At 42.9% G+C, this 22,222-nt stretch overlaps 1 protein-coding gene across 1 annotated transcript in view; it reads left to right on the top strand.

The window, feature by feature from the left end:
• Nucleotides 1–21,231, top strand: part of LOC126282318 (cholinesterase 1-like) — a 175,167-nt gene extending 153,936 nt beyond the window's left edge. Inside the window, exons 8-10 of the mRNA XM_049981975.1 lie at nt 4,796–4,931; nt 15,306–15,438; nt 20,982–21,231. Coding sequence (XP_049837932.1) covers nt 4,796–4,931; nt 15,306–15,438; nt 20,982–21,231 — 519 coding nt within the window. The remainder of the gene's footprint in view (nt 1–4,795; nt 4,932–15,305; nt 15,439–20,981) is intronic.
• Nucleotides 21,232–22,222: the final 991 nt, after the last annotated feature.

The following is a 22,222-nucleotide window of genomic DNA, read 5'->3' on the forward strand; positions in this document are numbered from 1 at the left end:
TGTCAATTTTTACCTCTCTACCTACATTATTCCGTGATTTATTAAGTTTTCAAATTTATACTGACTTTTTGATCATCCTGTATATTCAACGCTTTAACCGTTAGGTTATTAATTCTGGTCACCGTCCCATGCAGCTCGTTCAGGCCTCATTGATTACCTCGTCAGCTGCCTGTGAAATGGCCGTTTATTGCAGAAATACGTCCACAATCAACTGTGTACTGGTGTTTAGCAGTGTATGATTCTGCGTCAGGGTTGCTCCGAGGGCGGATAGCGAGGAAGTCAACAACCTGCTTGCGTAACAGCAGTTTGCTGGACCCGGGACTTGGGTACCGGGGCAGGAGTATGGCTGGTGCTGAAAGCCTGCAGGTGGCCGATCAGTAGAAAGCCGCCAATACCAGGGAGGTGGTCTTGGTGCTAGAAGGTGATTTAGTGGTGACAGTGGCCCAACCTCGTGGTGGCTACTGGCCGACCCATATGAGTCTAGTGCCCTGCATAGTCTTATTGTGGTAGGTTCTGCCGGATTATGAATACCTCTGCCAGAATTGTCGGTTATTTATACTGGTGAGCATTTCATTTGTTGTCGCCAGATGATGAGGGAGTCTATACCCTGTGTGCGTGGCACCGGTCTGCTGGATCTGGGACTTCGAGAACAGGGAGGAGTTTTGCTGCCCGCCCTACCAGCCGAGATCTTGTTAGCATACCGCACAAAGTATTAGCCACCCTCATAAGGAGCTGACTGGTCGCTTTGGAGCAAAGTAGATTTCGCGTGAACCTCCACCACTGATTTAGGCCGTTCCAGTGAAGTGGTGTGTATGTGCCAGTCGGTTATGTGGTATTGGCACGACTGCTGTGCAGCACATAGTGCACAGCGTACTCAAGATTGTCTTCAGCGACTGTTTCCTAATCGTTGCAGTAGACGAAGGAGACCTGCATGAAATTTTCCGGGATGAAGGGCCACTTCTGTGCGGACAGGGTGTGGTAGTGAGTCGTGGCCATGGGGCAGTCCGTTGGCAGCTCAAGAGAACAACATCAGAAAGTTAAATATTTCATTAAGATTCATGCTACTACATTCACAAAACTGCAGCGCGGCAGCAACACCCCTTTTATCACCTACCATGGTTTACTCATGGTGTGCAGAGGTGGCCAGCTGTTGGCCAAGAAGCCACCCGTGAAGTCCGTGCCCAGGAACGCTGACGCCCAGAAGCCTGCTGAGCAGTATGTGCCGCCGCAGTTGAGTGCAACGAGGCTGCTCGCAGAAAACGCCAGCAGTGTGGAAGTTTGCTCGAATTCCTGTACGGGATGACAGCCCACAGTTGAGGAACTACGCTATCAAAGGCACGAGTCGCCATTTCGCTCTCACCAGCATAGGAGGGCGCCTGTTGTAATGCCCCAGACAATATCGGCTGCCACCAGGGCAGGAGTCTGGATGCTGTTGAGGGTCTGGAGTCAGCCCACCGGAGCTAGAAGATGGTCCAGTGGTGGGAGAGGCCCAAACTCGTGGTGGCTGCTTTCTGACCCATAGCACTCTGGTATCTGGCGTATGTGCTCTCGTTGTAGCTGGTGTCGGTCGCCTGTGAGTTCCTCTACGAGGATTGAAAACTGGTTAGCAGTTCATTTGTTGTCCTGATGAACTGTTTCCAGCCGCATACAGAATACAAATCCTTGACTTGGCAGTCCCAGGATAGCCCCGTCTTTGCGATAATGAGATGGGATTTCGGTGCTCAGCCTGACTCGCTTTTCGTTCTTTAAACAGTGCTGTTGCTGCAACCAGTATTCCGACACCTGAGTACCCGCTCGCTGCTAATGGCTTCTTCACCTGCTGCGGCTGCTGCGCCACCATTGTCCACAGTAACTCTCAAATAATAGTGACGCCGCTACATGTATCATCACCAGCCTCTTCAGCAAATTTGATCCAATCCATTTTTTCTCTGAGGAAAGTTAAAAGAGAGTGTTCCCAAGGACGTACCAACTTCACCAGATGACATGAAAGGACAATTATTTTTGCTTGTAATGAAATTTCTGATGGTATGTTGTGGCATCGGCATCAGTCTTTATTTGGTAGGCATGAGGCTTGTATTGAAGCTGCTGGTCGGTATCATGGACACCACCTTTGAAGGCCAGTTCTTCTCCTCCTCCAGAACCCATAGCATTTGTTTATTCACTCCTTCGGTTAAGTTAGCAGTGACGTGTGAAGCAGACATTTGACAGTATTTACAATTTTGAAAGTGCTGTTGCTCCTGGACTACTTATACTTGAATCCTGAGAAAAACATCATTGACGCTCTATTGTACAACAGCTTCAGTTTGGTTACCTCACTGGCGATTGTTCAGTTACAAAATGTTGAATTAAAATGTTCATTAAAAAAAACACATGCTAGTCATTACGAAAATCTGTATGTCGATTACAATTGTGCGCCATTGGGTTCACTTCACTCCTGTGAAAACAGTAGATCAATGGCTCGTTCCATTTTAGAAGTGTATGCGGCACAGGTTTTACGTTATTCACCCTGTGCATTACATACTCAATGAACCGTTATTTTTGCAAGTACCCAACTCGCTGCGATACACACTTATCACTAATTTGAGTCAGATTAGAGGAAGTGCCGGAGTTCTCCATACACACAGAGTAACGTTTTGATCACTTACAGTTTTTCCTCTACCTTCAATCGTTCTCTTCGCTAATGGTTCAGAAGAACTTGACATCAATTACTTCAGCCTACGTGTTACCTATCTCAATCTGTTTCGTGGGTTTCAAGGTCTTTTTATTCCTTATTACCGCATACCATGCCTCTCACATTCGTCTGTCATTCCTCTTTCGACGGGCATTCCCCTATCCTTCAGCTTTACTCTCAATGCACTGTGTAGATTCGTCTATCCCTCTCCAGAGTATCAGGCCACTAAAAATGCAGACCGATGACCATCGCCGGCCGTTGTGGCCGAGCGGTTCTAGGCGCTTCAGTCTGGAACCGCGCGATCGCTACGGTCGCAGGTTCGAATCCTGCCTCGGGCATGTATGTGTGTGATGTTCTTACGTTAGTTAGGTTTAAGTAGTTCTGAGTTCTAGGGGACTGATGACCTCCGATGTTAAGTCCCATAGTGCTCAGAGCCATTTGAACCGGTGACCATCGAAGTCTAGTCCCTTCAGTCTCACTCAGTAAAAGTGCAGGCTTAAGTGGACAGATTTTTAAATAGCGCTTAACCTATTCCTATTAAACTCTTTATAATGTTATTGACCGACTAACGCAGTGCACAATTCCAGCTGCAGGTTTCCTACCTAACGGCTTCCAGTAACAACAAAAATTTCATTTTCTATACTGCATACAGTTAGTGACGTAATTTAAAAATTAAAGATCCTGTAAAAATCTGATCATAAGATGTATAATCTTCCTGTAAAGGTTTAACACAATAGATCAAATATTTAAATTAGTAATTGTGTTTTGTGTCTTGAGGCAGTGCAACTCGCGTTTCGCAAATCATCCAGACTATATTCAGCCAGCCTGGGGAGTGAGAACACTTAGCGACCAAAACCTCGGTCTTCTTTTCTTGATTATTTGTATCATTTTTTAAAAATATTATGATATATTTCATCGGTGCTTTCAACGATTGCTGTAGTGACAGCACTTTTGGGCCGTGGGCAGCAAGTTGGTGAAGCCGGATCAAAGCTGGACTGCGGAAACTGCTGCAGTCTCATCTGAAATGTTCCGCTGCAGTTCTTGACGACTATGAGGGTCGTTGCCACTTTTATTTGCCCCACCCTGTATAACTGTACGACACTTGTTTCGCTATATTTGACATTATATACATCAGAGTTCGATTCTTTAGATATTCGAGGGTGTCCTTTACTTAGATTTCAGCAACAAGTTGTTAGCTCTTGTAGATTAGTGGAACCTACAGTCGATCCTAATAACGTACTGAACCGTAAAACCACTCTCTTTCAAACTTACTGCTCAGTTACACCAGTTAAATATTTTTCTTTCAATTCTTGGCAGCTAAGGACCACGTGACAATTTCTTTCTTCTCGTTTCCTCTTTTTTTCTAGAATTCTCTTCCACATTTTCACTCAACCTCTCTGCCTCCTGTCCTCATGTTTCATTCTGCTGCAGTCCGGCCCCGGTAGCTGAGTGGTCAGCATGACGGAACGTCAATTCTAACGTCCTGGGTTCGATTCCCGCCTGGGTCGGAGATTTTCTCCGCTCAGGGACTGGATGTTATGTTGTCCTAGTCATCATCATTTCATCTCCATCGACGCGCAGGTCGCCATAGTGGCGTCAACTCGAAAGACCTGCACCAGGCGAACGGTCTACCCGACGGTAGGCCCTAGCCACACGACATTTCATTTCATTCTGCTGCAGCTTCTGCTTTTATGCTGCGTATTTCTGGATCTTTTCTAACTTCTCAAATCAAACTTTAATTACTTTTCTGTGTGCTACTTGAAAAACTGTTTTATGACCTGTTGTCATTCAATCTGTATAAATCTCCAACAAATTCCGGTCTTCTTTTCTTCATTATTTCTATCACTTATTTAAATATTTTGATATATTTTATCGGTGCTTCGCTACTTACAGGCTTCTAGGCTTGTTTGATTCTTATTGAACCTAAGATTTTCTTCCCGATCCTTCCCTCTAACACTTTCTCGTTTGCCCACGTTTGTATTTCAGTGCTAGGCATTCACCAGCGTTCAAGCATTATTGTTTCAGTTCTCTATTATAAGGAATTACTTTTACATTCCCTGTTGTACACTTTTTATTTCAAATTCCCTTTATTATTTCATTACAAATGTAATTTTATCTTCGCAGCTAATCAGCGACCTCTACTACAACGAACCTGTCGACATGACTGTACGTTTACTGGTCAATGAATCTGCTGACGTTCCTGTTTACGAGTATAAATTCTCATACAAAGGCGAAAACAGCGCATTTCCACAATACGAAGGTAAGATTTAGTACAGAGTATACTGTATAATGATAAGGGACGCTATACGCTACTTTGTGTCTCATAATTAAAATGAATAAAAGGGCAAGATGAACATTTCTCAGATTAGCAGTGGAATTGTCAAAAAGGCATCAACGTTTCACTTGTAGTCACTTTGTACATCTCTGTGCTATGCCCGGTGTCAGTCCAGTTCTTCTGGCTGTGGTCAGTTTGGTGACTGGTGCTGCTACTTCTCAATCGAGTAGCTCCTCAATTGGTCTCACAAGGTTTGAACATACATCGCCTCCCAACAGCACGTGGCAGACCTGGACGGTGACCCAACCGAGTCGTGGCTTAGCTTCGGAGGTCTGGCGGGAACCGGTGTTACCACAGCTGGAGCGGCAACTAAGGGCAAAACACTATTTAATATAATATGTTTGTCTGCATTACCATCTTCCACAGCAGTTGTTAAAATCAGCTGTTATTTTTTTTCGCCTAACGCTTATTGCAATTTAATGAAAGAGAACTTTACACCACTAAGCTTAAGACGAAAAAAAAAACGATAATAACTGATTATTTAATTTCTTTTTTAGCGAACTGGATACATTTAAATGGGATATTCTGCAACAATTTCTTAAGAAAAAATTTATTTCTAATGAAAAATTACATCTTTCACAAGCAAGAATAGGTGTTCGCTCGAAGAAAAAAATTATCACAAAATTTTAAACTATTCTTTCCTTTAAGTACTAAACAGCCCAACAAGGCCAGAAAGATTTCTGGTAGTATCATCAAATCGCTCCAACATAATAAAAAACTTTTCAAACCAAAACGACTAGCTTTGTAAGTTCTATTCAACTTAATTTCTAAACCTCTGTCCACTTTGAATTACCAAGCTGACATAGCCGCTAGCAGATACTAACAGATTCATGAGATATATGACGTTTCCTTTTACCCGAAAGAAATTTTACTCGAGGAGGTTGAGTCCCGCCGTTTTCAAGTAAATGGTTGGTGCGGTACAGTAGGGCTTATGAAGTCTCACTGATGAGCACTTACAATGAGTGAGTGTCTCTCCCTATGTTTCCCACACCACCTTGTGTTAGTATGTATGAGTGACTGCGTGTGCTCTGTTGTGTTGAATACCTACACAGTTGGTTTGATACAGGGTGATGTGTAAAACTGCTTTCACACTACACACTTCCGTTGTTGTAGCGATCTGCCCCAGCTGCTGCAAACACTATATTGTAGCTGAAAGTGTTAATCAAAGTTGTGGAGAAATATTCGTCTAGGCTCTGTTGCATAGCAAACAGGTTTCCTTTCAATACTTGGAAATGTCCAACATTGGTGGATTTAAATGATCCGTAAAATTACTCATTTTCCGAATAAAGCATCAAACTACTTAATTAGAATTGAAAGCTCCCGTCGGAAATGTTCTCGAGCTGGTATTTATTAATAGATCATAGTGTAAGTATACGTCAGTTGTAGAATAAACGAGTACCTTCTTGAAATGAACAATCTTTTATTGACTTTTGTGTCAATGAAATTCTTTTCGTAACATGAATTTTCTGTTCACTGGCTTATATACAGATATAGAATACAACTTCCTTCAAAATCTCGTAATGGCGTCGATTTCTACCTCACAAGAATGAAAACTTCTAATTAATTACTTCTTAACAAGAACAAAGACTTCCTACACTAAGAATAATTATCCGAGCGCGAACCGCCAAAGAGTAATAAAGAATATCTTTGTCTCTCTCTCTCTAGTACCGTCACGTCAAGTCACGTTGCTTTCTTTCACATAGCATGATACATCATAAGCACGATTAGGGATGACTGCCACCATTTCACGGAAAGAAAAGTCCTTATCAAAATTCGCGTCCTTGTCCTTTTTTGAAATAGCAGTTGTCCTTTATTTAGTAGACTGGTCTTCTAAAAGCATGGAAGCCGATATCTTTGTAACCCGATCCCAACTGGAGCGAACACTAACGGTTTAGCAACGGCGAGCTTAATATTCTCTCAGTACACTTAGTTCGTGAGCGCGAATAAATAGCGTTCTTTCACGTGCGTTTTGCATTTATTTGTGTTCCGTCTGTTCTTGGGATACTTCAGAGAATCATTAAAGGAAGTATGCGTGCCTTCGACTCACAAAGAACCCCTTGAGTGCGAGCTCGCAAAAAGTCAATAACGTTTACAGCATTCGGCGCTCAACTTGATGTCTACAGCTCAACCACAATATTGGCTGCTAATGGCAAGTATCGAAAGAAGAGGAGGTATACCTGGAAAAGGCCGGGAGGTACGGCTAGATTTCAGTTAGCTTATATCATGACTAGACCGAGGTTCCGAAATCAGATACTGGATTGTAAGGAGTGCCCAGGAGCAGATAGATTACAATTTAGTGCTGGTGAAGAGCGGGTTGAAGTTTGAGAAACTGGTCAGGAAGAATCAATGGGCAAAGAATGGGCAAAGAAGTGGGATACAGAAGTACTAAGGAGTGAAGAGGTACGCTTGAAGACCTCTGAAGCTATACATAATGCGATAAGGAATGGCTCAGTGGGCAGTTCAGTTGAAGACCTAGATACAAGGCAGGTAACTGAGAAGAAACCATGGGTAACAGAAGAAATATTTCAGCTGATCGAAGAAAACGAATATTCACGTTGGTGTGCAGAATGTATGAGTGTGGCGATAAACTGTCTGACTTTCGGAAAAATATCATCCTACGGGTAGATTTCAGTTAGCTTATATCATGATCAGACAGAGGTTCCGAAATCAGATACTGGATTGTAAGGAGTGCCCAGGAGCAGATAGATCACAATTTAGTGCTGGTGAAGAGCGGGTTGAAGTTTGAGAAACTGGTCAGGAAGAATCAATGGGCAAAGAATGGGCAAAGAAGTGGGATACAGAAGTACTAAGGAGTGAAGAGGTACGCTTGAAGACCTCTGAAGCTATACATAATGCGATAAGGAATGGCTCAGTGGGCAGTTCAGTTGAAGACCTAGATACAAGGCAGGTAACTGAGAAGAAACCATGGGTAACAGAAGAAATATTTCAGCTGATCGAAGAAAACGACTATTCACGTTGGTGTGCAGAATGTATGAGTCTGGCGATAAACTGTCTGACTTTCGGAAAAATATCATTCTACGGGTAGATTTCAGTTAGCTTATATCATGATCAGACAGAGGTTCCGAAATCAGATACTGGATTGTAAGGAGTGCCCAGGAGCAGATAGATCACAATTTAGTGCTGGTGAAGAGCGGGTTGAAGTTTGAGAAACTGGTCAGGAAGAATCAATGGGCAAAGAATGGGCAAAGAAGTGGGATACAGAAGTACTAAGGAGTGAAGAGGTACGCTTGAAGACCTCTGAAGCTATACATAATGCGATAAGGAATGGCTCAGTGGGCAGTTCAGTTGAAGACCTAGATACAAGGCAGGTAACTGAGAAGAAACCATGGGTAACAGAAGAAATATTTCAGCTGATCGAAGAAAACGACTATTCACGTTGGTGTGCAGAATGTATGAGTCTGGCGATAAACTGTCTGACTTTCGGAAAAATATCATTCTACGGGTAGATTTCAGTTAGCTTATATCATGATCAGACAGAGGTTCCGAAATCAGATACTGGATTGTAAGGAGTGCCCAGGAGCAGATAGATCACAATTTAGTGCTGGTGAAGAGCGGGTTGAAGTTTGAGAAACTGGTCAGGAAGAATCAATGGGCAAAGAATGGGCAAAGAAGTGGGATACAGAAGTACTAAGGAGTGAAGAGGTACGCTTGAAGACCTCTGAAGCTATACATAATGCGATAAGGAATGGCTCAGTGGGCAGTTCAGTTGAAGACCTAGATACAAGGCAGGTAACTGAGAAGAAACCATGGGTAACAGAAGAAATATTTCAGCTGATCGAAGAAAACGAATATTCACGTTGGTGTGCAGAATGTATGAGTGTGGCGATAAACTGTCTGACTTTCGGAAAAATATCATCCTACGGGTAGATTTCAGTTAGCTTATATCATGATCAGACAGAGGTTCCGAAATCAGATACTGGATTGTAAGGAGTGCCCAGGAGCAGATAGATCACAATTTAGTGCTGGTGAAGAGCGGGTTGAAGTTTGAGAAACTGGTCAGGAAGAATCAATGGGCAAAGAATGGGCAAAGAAGTGGGATACAGAAGTACTAAGGAGTGAAGAGGTACGCTTGAAGACCTCTGAAGCTATACATAATGCGATAAGGAATGGCTCAGTGGGCAGTTCAGTTGAAGACCTAGATACAAGGCAGGTAACTGAGAAGAAACCATGGGTAACAGAAGAAATATTTCAGCTGATCGAAGAAAACGACTATTCACGTTGGTGTGCAGAATGTATGAGTCTGGCGATAAACTGTCTGACTTTCGGAAAAATATCATTCTACGGGTAGATTTCAGTTAGCTTATATCATGATCAGACAGAGGTTCCGAAATCAGATACTGGATTGTAAGGAGTGCCCAGGAGCAGATAGATCACAATTTAGTGCTGGTGAAGAGCGGGTTGAAGTTTGAGAAACTGGTCAGGAAGAATCAATGGGCAAAGAATGGGCAAAGAAGTGGGATACAGAAGTACTAAGGAGTGAAGAGGTACGCTTGAAGACCTCTGAAGCTATACATAATGCGATAAGGAATGGCTCAGTGGGCAGTTCAGTTGAAGACCTAGATACAAGGCAGGTAACTGAGAAGAAACCATGGGTAACAGAAGAAATATTTCAGCTGATCGAAGAAAACGAATATTCACGTTGGTGTGCAGAATGTATGAGTCTGGCGATAAACTGTCTGACTTTCGGAAAAATATCATTCTACGGGTAGATTTCAGTTAGCTTATATCATGATCAGACAGAGGTTCCGAAATCAGATACTGGATTGTAAGGAGTGCCCAGGAGCAGATAGATCACAATTTAGTTCTGGTGAAGAGCGGGTTGAAGTCTGAGAAACTGGTCAGGAAGACTCAATGGGCAAAGAATGGGCAAAGAAGTGGGATACAGAAGTACTAAGGAGTGAAGAGGTACGCTTGAAGACCTCTGAAGCTATACATAATGCGATAAGGAATAGCTCAGTGGGCAGTTCAGTTGAAGATGTAGATACAAGGTAGGTAACTGAGAAGAAACCATGGGTAAGAGAAGAAATATTTCAGCTGATCGAAGAAAACGACTATTCACGTTGGTGTGTAGAATGTATGAGTCTGGCGATAAACTGTCTGACTTTCGGAAAAATATCATCCTACGGTTCAAGCTATACATCGAAAAAGCAAATATGGGAATAAAAGAAAGGTTCAAGACCGGAACTGAAATTCAAGATGGAAGATTATTAAGATTCGCTGATGGTATTGTTGTCCTCAGTGAAAGTGAAGAAGAATTACATGATATGCTGAATGGAATGAACAGTCTAATGAGTACAGATTATGGATTGACAGTGAACCGAAGAAAGACGAAAGCTATGGGTAGTACTAGAATAGCGAGAAACTTAATATTAGTACTGACGGCGACAAAGTAGATGTAATTAATGAATTCTGCTACCTAGGCAGCAAAATAACCCATGATGGGCGGAGCAAGGAGAACATCAAAAGCACTGGCAACAAGGAAATTCCTGGGCAAGAGAAGTCTAGTAGTATCAAACATAGGCCTTAGTCTGAAGAAGAAATTTCTGGGAATGTCCGTATGGAGCACAGAATTGTATTATAGTGAAACATGGACTGTGAGAAAGCCGGAGATCGAAGCATTTGAGATGTACTGCAACAGACGAACGTTGAAAATTAGGTGCACTGATAACATAAGGAATGAGGAGGTTCTGTGCAAAACCGGAGAGAACGGGAATATACGAAAAACACTGACAAGAAGAAGGGACAGGGTGATAGAACATCTGTTAAGACATCAGGGGATAACTTCAATGGTGGTAGAGGATGCTGTAGAGGTTAAAAACTATGGAGAAAGATAGGGATTGGAATAAGCCCAGCAAACAATTGAGGACGTAGGTTGCAAGTCTACTCTGAGATGAAGAGCACAGGAGAGGTATTTGGCGGGCCGCATCAAACCAGCCACATGACCGATAAGCCAAAAAAAAAAAAAAAAAAAAACGCAAACATTGCATTACATCCACAGCAACAGCTGTCGAAGTTGATATTTCATCGGAAAGGAACACAAGGAATTTCACAGAGTGAGAAACAAGTGGCAGATGAAATATTAGCGTTTCTGCAAGATGAGTCAGTGGTGTCGTATATGTCTGACTGTGTGGACAATGTACATGGTAATTCAATGATAACAATATGTGTTTAACAAGTGAAAGTGATATTAAAATAGGTGTCGAGCCATGTAGCTCATCATCATTGTCGGACAAGGAGCCACAAACCCAGTCTCCAGTGAAACGTAGTATAGGACAATAGTTGCCGAAGGGGCGCGTACTAAACGTAGTTACATACCTGGAAGATCAGCCGTAGTATGGTAAGAAAACAATTACGAACAGGTTTCTAATATGTCTGTGGAAGAATTATAGTATCTGTTGAATGGAATGAACGGTCTAATGAGTACAGACTATAGATTGACGACAAATCGAAGAAAGTCTAAAGCAATGAAAAGAAGTAGAAATGAGAACAGCAAGAAACTTAACATTACAATTTTCGGTCACGAAGTAGATGAAATTAAGAAAACGTTATGCATATAAATTTGCGAACGATGGATTACAGCGATTTCAAGGGAAGCAGTCGATGGCTGCATAACTTCAAAAAGTGCTACAGAATTGGAAGACGTAAGTTAAAGAAGTTTCACACATAGAGTCAACATGACGACACACAGAAAACTGGGGAATCGGACCGAAAAATTGTAGATGATGTAAACAAACTTATCCCAGCGTTCAGTGAGGGATTTTTCAGCTCCGAGCGATCGGGATTTGAATAGGAAATGCGTATGAAAGGAACTCTGGAAATCTGAGGTACCAAGAAAGTCGTCTCAAGATCGGCTAAAATCAGTGCCTTAACGGGTTCATATGCTATTATGCCGACTGTTAATCTGCTTGGTAAATTGGCTGGAAGTTTATTTATTGTGCTACGAGAAGTTGGAGGTGCTCTACCCCCTAAGAATCTTTCTCGAGAGCGTGATCTTGCAGGTGCAGCAAGCACAGCAAGCGAAAGGGAAAATGGACGTAAGAGAACTGCAACTATGGTATGAGTCCTGCTTTTGGCCACTAGCTGGCCAGAATAACTTGCTTTTTCCTGATTTCTGGTCTATGTATAAAAAACCATAATCCCTTAGAAATTGTGTGACACTGCAGTCATACCACCTGGAATCACTGGACAAATTGAACCACTGGGTGTTTGTTTCTTTTTCCGAGCGTATGAATCATATCATTGCACCATCTGCAGCTACGCCTTAAAGGATAGGTTTCACGATAAGCTCCTCGACAAACTGTTTCGCATGCGACTTCACGCCGACACATCCCATTTCTCACCACTCTGTTACAGGAATATGATCACATACACATTCTTTAAGAGTGGATGCCTAGCTGAACGCACTGGCGGATACAGAAAAAATTCAAAGAGGGGGCGCGTTGTGATACCTGATGCTACCTTTACTTTTACCATAATAAAAAATAATACCTACTGTGAAAAGGACAAATCAATATGTATAACATAAGAGCGAGTTTCCAATGATGACGTCACCTGGCAATTTATCCGTATGTATTACCAGTTAGGTATAGGAAACTATTGTTACATTTTCAGTAAAAATATTGTTACTATGAGTCACTATTATTAATACTTCACAATCAACTAATCACTCTCACTCTTGACTACCCTTCACGCTTGCACTTGCTACCGATAGGATTTTTTACTAGCGGGCGAGGTGACGCAGTGGTTAGCACACTGGACTAGCATTCGGGAGAACGACAGTTCGATTCCGCGTCCGGCCACCCTGATTTAGATTTTCGTTGATTTCCCTAAATCGCCCCAGGTAAATCCCGGCATGGTACCTTTGAAAGGGGACGGCAGACTTCCTTCCCCACCCTTCCCTAATCCAATGACACCGATGACCTCGCTGTTTGGTCTCTTCCCCAAACAACCCAATCCGAATCCAACTTATTCATTCTTCAGTCTTAATAAATTACTGGCCATTAAAATTGCTACACCACGAAGATGGCGTGATACAGACGCGAAATTTAACCGACAGGAAGAAGATGCTGTGATATGCAAATGATTAGCTTTTCAGAGCATTCACACAAGGTTGGCGCCGGTGACGACACCTACAACGTGCTGACATGAGAAAAGTTCCCAACCGATTCCTCATACACAAACAGCAGTTCACCGGCGTTCCCTTTTGAAACGTTGTTGTGATGCCTCGTGTAAGGAGGAGAAATGCGTACCATCACGTTTCCGACTTTGGTAAAGGACGGATTGTAGACTATCGCGATGGCGCACTATCATATCGCGACATTGCTGCTCGCGTTGGTCGAGATCCAATGTCTGTTAGCAGAATATGGCATCGGTGGGTTCAGGAGGGTAATACGGAACGCCGTGCTGGACCCCAACGGCCTCGTATCACTAGCAGTCGAGGTGACAGGCATCTTATCCGCATGGCTGTAACAGATCGTGCGACCACGTCTCGATCCTTGAGTCAACAGAGGGGGACGTCTGCAAGATAACAACCATCTGCACGAACAGTTCGACGACGTTTGCAGCAGCATCGACTATCATCTCGGAGACCATGGCTGCGGTTACGCTTGACGCTGCATCACAGACAGGAGCGTCCGCGATGGTGTGCTCAACGACGAACCTTGGTCCACGAATGGCAAAACGTCATTTTTTCGGATGAATCCAGGTTCTGTTTACAGCATCATGATGGTCGCATCCGTGTTTGGCGACATCGCTGCGAACGCACATTGGAACCGTGTATTCGTCATTGCCACACTGGCGTATCACCCGGCGTGATGGTATGGGGTGCTATTGGTTACACGTCTCCGTCAGATCATATTCGCATTGCCGGCACTTTGAACAATGGACGTTACATTTCGGATGTGTTACGACCCGCGGCTCTACCGTTCATTCGATCCCTGCGAAACCCTAAATTTCAGCAGGATAATGCACGACCGCATGTTGCAGGTCCTGTACGGGCCTTTCTGGATCTAGAAAATGTTCGACTGCTGCCCTGGCCAGCACATTCTCCACATCTCTCACCAACTGAAAACGTCTGGTCAATGGTGGCCGAGCAACAGACATGCGGATAAGATGTCTGTCATCTAGACTGCTAGTCATACGAGGCCGTTGGGATCCAGCACGGCGTTCCGTATTACCCTTCTGAACCCATCGAGTCCATATTTTGCTAGCAGTCATTGGATCTCGACCAACGCGAGCAGCAATGTTGCGATACGGTAAACCGCATTCGCGATAGGCTACAATCCAACCTTTATCAAAGTCGGAAACGTGATGATACGCATTTCTCCTCCTTACACGTGGCATCACAACAACGTTTCACCAGGCAACGCCGGTCAACTGCTGTTTGTGTATGAGAAATCGGTTGGAAACGTTCCTCATGTCAGCACATTGTAGGTGTCGCCACCGGCTCAAAACGTGTGTGAATGCTCTGAAAAGCTAATCATTTGCATATCACAGAATCTTCTTCTTGTCGGTTAAATTTCGCGCCTGTAGCACGCCGTCTTCGTGGTGTAGCAATTTTAATGGACAGTAGTGTATTGTGCTACCCTCAGGAGATTGAAGAAACGGCTAGAACATGTCAATGCAAACGAACTTCTCCTTCTCCATTACAACGTAAGGCATCGCACAAGCCTGCGGACCCGATAGAAGCTCATAAAACTTCATTGGACTGTTCTTCCTCGTCCACCCTACAGCCCGGGTCTCGCACCTTCCGACTTCCATCTGTTTGGTCCAACGGAGGATGCACTCCGTGGGAAGCAGTACGTGGATGATTGGAAAGTTATTGAGTCAGCAAGACATTGGCTCCGACTTCGACCAATATAGTGGTATCACGCGGGCAAGCAGACTCTCCCAGTCAGTTGGCGTTAGACCGTCGCATCGAAAGGTTTTTTAGCCAATAAAATGGATAATAATGTGGCATATTGGAATCCTCAATAAAACCAACATGCTTTAAGATAAAAATGTCTTGCATTACTTGTTGAACGCCCCTCGTATTTTTTTTTTTTTTTTCCAGAGAGGACAGGAGTTGCAAGTAGTGGAAAAATCGGTAGCTAAGCTAAAGACAACTGTGGAACTCAGGTCCCTACCTCAGTCTGTGGAACTGGGACCTGAAATTACACACCCATTACCATGAACGGTGAATCGAGCGTCTTTATACCAACGTGTAATGTACCACACGACTCGTGGACATTACTTCAGTGTGAAAACTGACATACGCTATAATATTGTGCTTTGTTGCAGGCGTTACGCATGCAGACGAACTGAAGCTGCTATTCTACATTCCAAAGATGAAACAAAACCTGACAGAAACTTCCGAAGAGGACATCACGAGAAAAAAGATGATTGATCTTTGGACAAATTTTGCTAAATCTGGGTAAGATATGGATGCTCTTTATCCTGCAGTTCGCTTCTGCACTTACGTGGAAAACAATTCAAACTGCCCCATGCAGATTAAAATTTCTCCTTCTTTGCCTTATTTCTTTTTTTTTTACTTTCTCTATATATTTCTTTGCCTCCGTCTCAGGAAAGTTCTGCAAGTCAGTTAGTACTACACTGAATCACTGATCTTGGTGTTCTGTACCTTATATATGTTTCAACTAATTTACAATGACGATACATCTATTAGCGGAAATATTGTTACCTACTAAAGATTACACACACACACACACACACACACACACACACACACACACACATCATATCACATACATAAAAGAAGAATTACGTAGACTGATGAATGATAATCACGGATTTTAATGTGAAACTAAGGTAAAAACTATAAAATTATTCATCATTGGAAATCTTCGGTAATGACACTACGTTAGTAGAATTTGCCGATTAAGAATGTGTTTGTCCACAGAACATTCTTTCAGAACAAAACAAATAGAAAATGGACTTAGCATGGACCAAATACAAATAAAAATGAAACTCAGTAGCATTATCAAACAATAAAGTGATTGTACATAAGGTGACGATGCTAAATTGCTTCAGAATTTCGAGCGATCCTATGCTAGTAAGATTCCGAATGAAAAGAGGTGCGTGCGTAACTAGGAAGGAGTACCAATCAAGCGGCAAGTCACAAAAGAATATGATGAAAATTTATTTATAAGTATAGAATTATTCCAGATCAAACGAAGTAACATCATCAAAATCTCCGAAAATGAAGAGGGACTAAAACGGTAATCATGTAGACAAATAGAAAAGTAAACCTCCAAAACGAATTCAGTAGCTATTAAACACACGACGAGACTTTCGAGAAACGTAGAATATACACATCTAAACAAGATTATTCCGAAAAATTTCCCCGAGGATGTGACACGGTACAATGAAGACCTTATGAGAGAAGCCACTGAGAGCAGTGCGAACATGAAAAAAACTTTGTTCACTCCATTCTTTCTCTAAATGTGCTCATAGTTCACAAATTAAATAGAATCACAGATATTTATTAATGAATATAATGAGTTTTCAAAATAATACAAGATGTGGTGTACGAAGCCACTAGAAGTACGAAGGAAGAAAATGCTCTGGGAGTCAGTGGAGTTCAGTATTAGTGATTAAAGAAAAATTACACCACAGAAATTCTAAAATATCTTATACAATGTCTGCGAAAAAGACAGTTCTCAAAAAAAGGGACAACTTTTAATTGTCCTAGCTTACTAGAAACGAAATAGATTACACATAAAAGCGAAAAGCATATCTACCTCTTCTGTGAACTTTCAAGGTAGTCAATATAATCATTACGAATTGTGTAGAAAAATTGTTGGATTTTAATCAAGTAAAGGAACAAACTTTCATTGGAATAGGGATGTTATAGAAAAGAGCAATGAATTTCCATTCTACTCCGGCTTCAGAGATACTGAGAAAGATTCTGACTCACTATCACTGAAACCTTATGGAACAAGACGTTGATTCAACCTATATTAGTATATCGGAGAATACTGCTCTGTCAACTAGAATGCAAACTCCCGAATTTAAAGATAAGTCAGGCAAACAGATTCCGCAACACAAAACCCATTCGCAGTAAGTCTAAAAGAAGTTTTCAGACATCCAAACGTAAACGTTAACGAAGAATGATTATGTGCTAATGGAACATATATTGACCATATCCACTTATCTGGAAACACTGTGTACTGTTTGTATGGCTCCTCCCTTTCTCTCCCTCACTCGTCAGTTAGTGAGAAAAAGACTCTGTCTGTGCTGAGCTGACGGACTGGGAGGACACGAAATGGACAGTAAGTTCAAACAATATATTGTTTATTTCTCTAAACATTAATTAAATTGGTGAGCAATGTTAGGCTGTGTTCTCTTTATTTGGGCGGGAAAAATAGCCCACTATCTTGACTTCACAAATATGATACCGACAATGTCGGGAAAGAGTCCTATGAAACTAACTGGCTAACAATTTACAGGAGACAACGTAGGTAAAAAAGCTCTGGAAGTTATGAGTAAAATAGATCGTTTAAACCATTCACCATCACCTTCTTCTTCATAAAAAACACATTTTCAACGCTTAAGATTCACACACATAGATTTTACAAATTAAGTAATCAAATTTGCGCCACAGATACATAGTAGCACTAAACATATCCGAGGTCTCGCTGCCCATAAACTACAAGACACACGCGATCACTAACACAGCCCAGTGCATAGTGAGTAGTAATTCAGAACACGTAACTGCCCAGAGGGCGCCTCGAAAGCAGGCGCAAGCTGTGATAGTCACAATTTTAGACGAACAGTTGGTAACATGTAGGTTTTTTAAATTAAAATACAGAACTACACTCCTGGAAATTGAAATAAGAACACCGTGAATTCATTGTCCCAGGAAGGGGAAACTTTATTGACACATTCCTGGGGTCAGATACATCACATGATCACACTGACAGAACCACATGCACATAGACACAGGCAACAGAGCATGCACAGTGTCGGCACTAGTACAGTGTATATCCACCTTTCGCAGCAATGCAGGCTGCTATTCTCCGATGGAGACGATCGTAGAGATGCTGGATGTAGTCCTGTGGAACGGCTTGCCATGCCATTTCCACCTGGCGCCTCAGTTGGACCAGCGTTCGTGCTGGACGTGCAGACCGCGTGAGACGACGCTTCATCCAGTCCCAAACATGCTCAATGGGGGACAGATCCGGAGATCTTGCTGGCCAGGGTAGTTGACTTACACCTTCTAGAGCACGTTGGGTGGCACGGGATACATGCGGACGTGCATTGCCCTGTTGGAACAGCAAGTTCCCTTGCCGGTCTACGAATGATAGAACGATGGGTTCGATGACGGTTTGGATGTACCGTGCACTATTCAGTGTCCCCTCGACGATCACCAGAGGTGTACGGCCAGTGTAGGAGATCGCTCCCCACACCATGATGCCGGGTGTTGGCCCTGTGTGCCTCGGTCGTATGCAGTCCTGATTTTGGCGCTCACCTGCACGGCGCCAAACACGCATACGGCCATCATTGGCACCAAGGCAGAAGCGACTCTCATCGCTGAAGACCACACGTCTCCATTCGTCCCTCCATTCACGCCTGTCGCGACACCACTGGAGGCGGGCTGCACGATGTTGGGGCGTGAGCGGAAGACGGCCTAACGGTGTGCGGGACCTTAGCCCAGCTTCATGGAGACGGTTGCGAATGGTCCTCGCCGATACCCCAGGAGCAACAGTGTCCCTAATTTGCTGGGAAGTGGCGGCGCGGTCCCCTACGGCACTGCGTAGGATCCTGCGGTCTTGGCGTGCATCCGTGCGTCGCTGCGGTCCTGTCCCAGGTCGACGGACACGTGCACCTTCCGCCGACCACTAGTGGCAACATCGATGTACTGTGGAGACCTCACGCCACACGTGTTGAGCAATTCGGCGGTACGTCCACCCGGCCTCCCGCATGCCCACTATACGCCCTCGCTCAAAGTCCGTCAACTGCACATACGGTTCACGTCCACGCTGTCGCGGCATGCTACCTGTGTTAAAGACTGCGATGGAGCTCCGTATGCCACGGCAAACTGGCTGACACTGACGGCGGCGGTGCACAAATGCAGCGCAGCTAGCGCCATTCGACGGCCAACACCGCGGTTCCTGGTGTGTCCACTGTGCCGTGCGTGTGATCATTGCTTGTACAGCCCTCTCGCAGTGTCCGGAGCAAGTATGGTGGGTCTGACACACCGGTGTCAATGTGTTCTTTTTTCCATTTCCAGGAGTGTATTACAGGGCAGGCCACCACAAATTATCAAACGCGTCGGCAATATCAGTCAGTATCCCTATAACTTGTATTGTACTGTATTGTACGTTAATCGCGGACGTAGAAACGACGGAGAGGCTCCATCCCCGCCGACGACCACCGCAGTCCACTTCACCCCTCCGCCGCCCCACACCGAACCCAGGGTTATTATCTGGTTCGGCCCCCGGTGTGGCCATTTTCAATTCTGCAAATGTTTCAATATGTATGGGAGGCTGACTGAGGTGGCATAAAGGAAAAAAAAGAAAAAACGCACAAGAGCTATATGTTTACCTTCTGTTAGAGCACTGCTCTTGTGAAGCTTAGCTTGCACTGTGATGCATTGCTGAAATTCATTACTACAATTCTTTGTCGTGGATCGTTTAAGGCAGACTTCTTCGCTGTAGCTCGCAAAGAATCGTTTCCACATCTAGGTTTGATTCAAGGAAAGCAGAAAGCTGTAAGATGAGTCATCTGCGACGCTGCTGAAAGAACGTACTGTACAAGTATGTAAGCGAATCAAAGTAGTTATTTCGTTTGACGCTTATTTCGTGAGATATTTGTCCCGGTCACGATCTGGCCAGTTGAGCATCAGTCCTTTCTGCAGAAAAGATACATCTCATACAGGGAAATACCGAAACGTGTAGACAACTTTCGGAGAAGAAGAGTTCGAGAAAAAATTTCTATATTATTGTATGTAGAATGTGGTTAACTTTAATTTCAATTTGAAATAAGTGAAATAAACTCTGTGGGGGATGGACCAAACATGTAATCTCTGACCCAAGGGTCTGATACATTACGATCTAACGTACCAGCCAACAAGTCGAATACGCAACAAAGTTGTCTGTGGCAAAGTTTTTGAAATTAGTACCTATAACACTACCGAGCTGAAACGTCTTTTTATTGAATCAGTTTACCTTCTAATGATTGAGTAGATCAAAATATTGAGAACTGACTAGCGATCTACAAATGGATACCCAGACTCAGTATCATGCAGTAATCTACACTTTGTACTTTGCATACAAAGGACTGCCTTTAAGATTTGACATTACAGCTTAGAGCTAGTAACCATTTCTTCATAAGAAATTATCTGTCTACTTGCTGTAAGCCAAGTTTTGTAATTTAAAAACAGATTTCATTAAATTTTTCAACAGTCAGCTGTAGAAAAATAATTACTGGAAAAATAACAAGTTCGCAGTCACAAAGCACTTACGATCTTATGCTTCCGATGTTCTTGATACGTAACAAACTATACTGCGAGCATCTGTACATACTCTCCATCGACAAAACTTTGGGAATATCATATTTTTTAAACGCATATGACAAGGTGGGCATGAATGAAACAAGCTTTATAGACAAGGACACACATACGTCAACAATACAGGAGCGAGACACATGGGAAAATACGTACAGCAATCTGCAGTCTATTGTCCATATATGCGCGTGACCTTATACAGTGAGCAGACAGTAAGAATGATTTATACAATAAATTCAGTAATTGCGTAATTTTTAAAACCAAACGCGAACTCTCTCGCTTTCAAAACAACTTCAAAATGGTCACGTAAGATACTGGGCCAGCCTGGAACCGCTGTGAGTGCTGAATAACGTGCAAGAGCGTCTTGTGTATTCTCTATTTCTTTGATATCCACAGAAGAGAGAAAAAGAACAGAGGTAGCTGTGTGCGTGTGACGTTTGTGATTGCAGGAACCCAACACCGAGCCCTGTGGACGGCGTGACGTGGCAACCGTACGGAAACGACACCCAGCGCCACTACCTCATCATCGACACGACGCTGGTCGCCGCCAATGACGTCTACAGCGCCAGGATGGACTTCATGCACTCGGTCATGCACCCTCCTGCAGATGCGCGAGCAAGCACGTCGGCAACACTGTACAAGAGGGACATGGCGGCTTTTATGCTGCAGTTCGTAATATTGCTGTGTATTTCGCATTAACGTAATAAAGGCTAATAATTTATGATTTAAGTCAAGTTATGTTCAGTATCATTCGTGAATTTATATAGTAAAAGTGAACCATTGTTTAATTATTGTCTGTTCTCGACTAAAACTTCCTGATACTTTTCCTCGTTAAAATATGTCACGAGAGATAATACTTCTGCTCCCGTGTTGTCTTTCACGGAGATACCTGAAATATTTTTAAAATTCTTGATGGTTTTCTACTATTAAAATTAAATTTGTCGTGCGACCGGTACGTAAGTTTGCATCATTGAAATGTAAAAGAAGCTGTGAAATGAATCCCAAAATGATATGCCAATATTGCATTAAACATCGAGAAAGTAACTCCTGAATTACCTGAAACTGTGATATAAAAGTAGTCAGTTTAATAGTCTCATGCACTGAACATCCTTGAAACAAAAATGCGTGAGGATATGGGAGTTAATGCACCCAAAGTGTTCTTTCACGCCAAGGTGCGCTGGTTATCACGAGGCCGCGTATTTACTCGTCTTTTTGAACTGAAACATGAGGTAAAATATTTATGAATGAAAACACACACAACTGTGGCGTAATATTCTACAACATTTGTTACTTATTTCACAACCATCTTTTCGGCTGTTAAGCCATCATCAGCTACAAAGATAAGCATATGGGGCAGTGAAATTTTGTTGGGTGAAAGATTTTAAACTAGTGCATCTACATAGTATCTCCATTTGCAGAGACGAAAATGTTAACTTTAATTTTAGGAATAAAACAAGAGGGATTATTTCATGTTAAGTGTGATGTAAGATATATTGAACTAAGATAAAATACGTGACACAGTAACTAATAAACTATATAGAAGATAGCAACAGTTGTTCACAGAATAAAAGAAATTGAACAACAAACTTTGGTGGCCTGTTCCAAAGGTTTGGTTGAACAAAATAATCTTTTCTTTAATAGGTCTCAGATTCTGAACAGATAAAATATACTAACGAAATTAAACAGGTAA

This window comes from Schistocerca gregaria, chromosome 7 (assembly GCF_023897955.1).
Source record: "Schistocerca gregaria isolate iqSchGreg1 chromosome 7, iqSchGreg1.2, whole genome shotgun sequence".
Classification (NCBI taxonomy): Eukaryota; Metazoa; Arthropoda; class Insecta; order Orthoptera; family Acrididae; genus Schistocerca; species Schistocerca gregaria.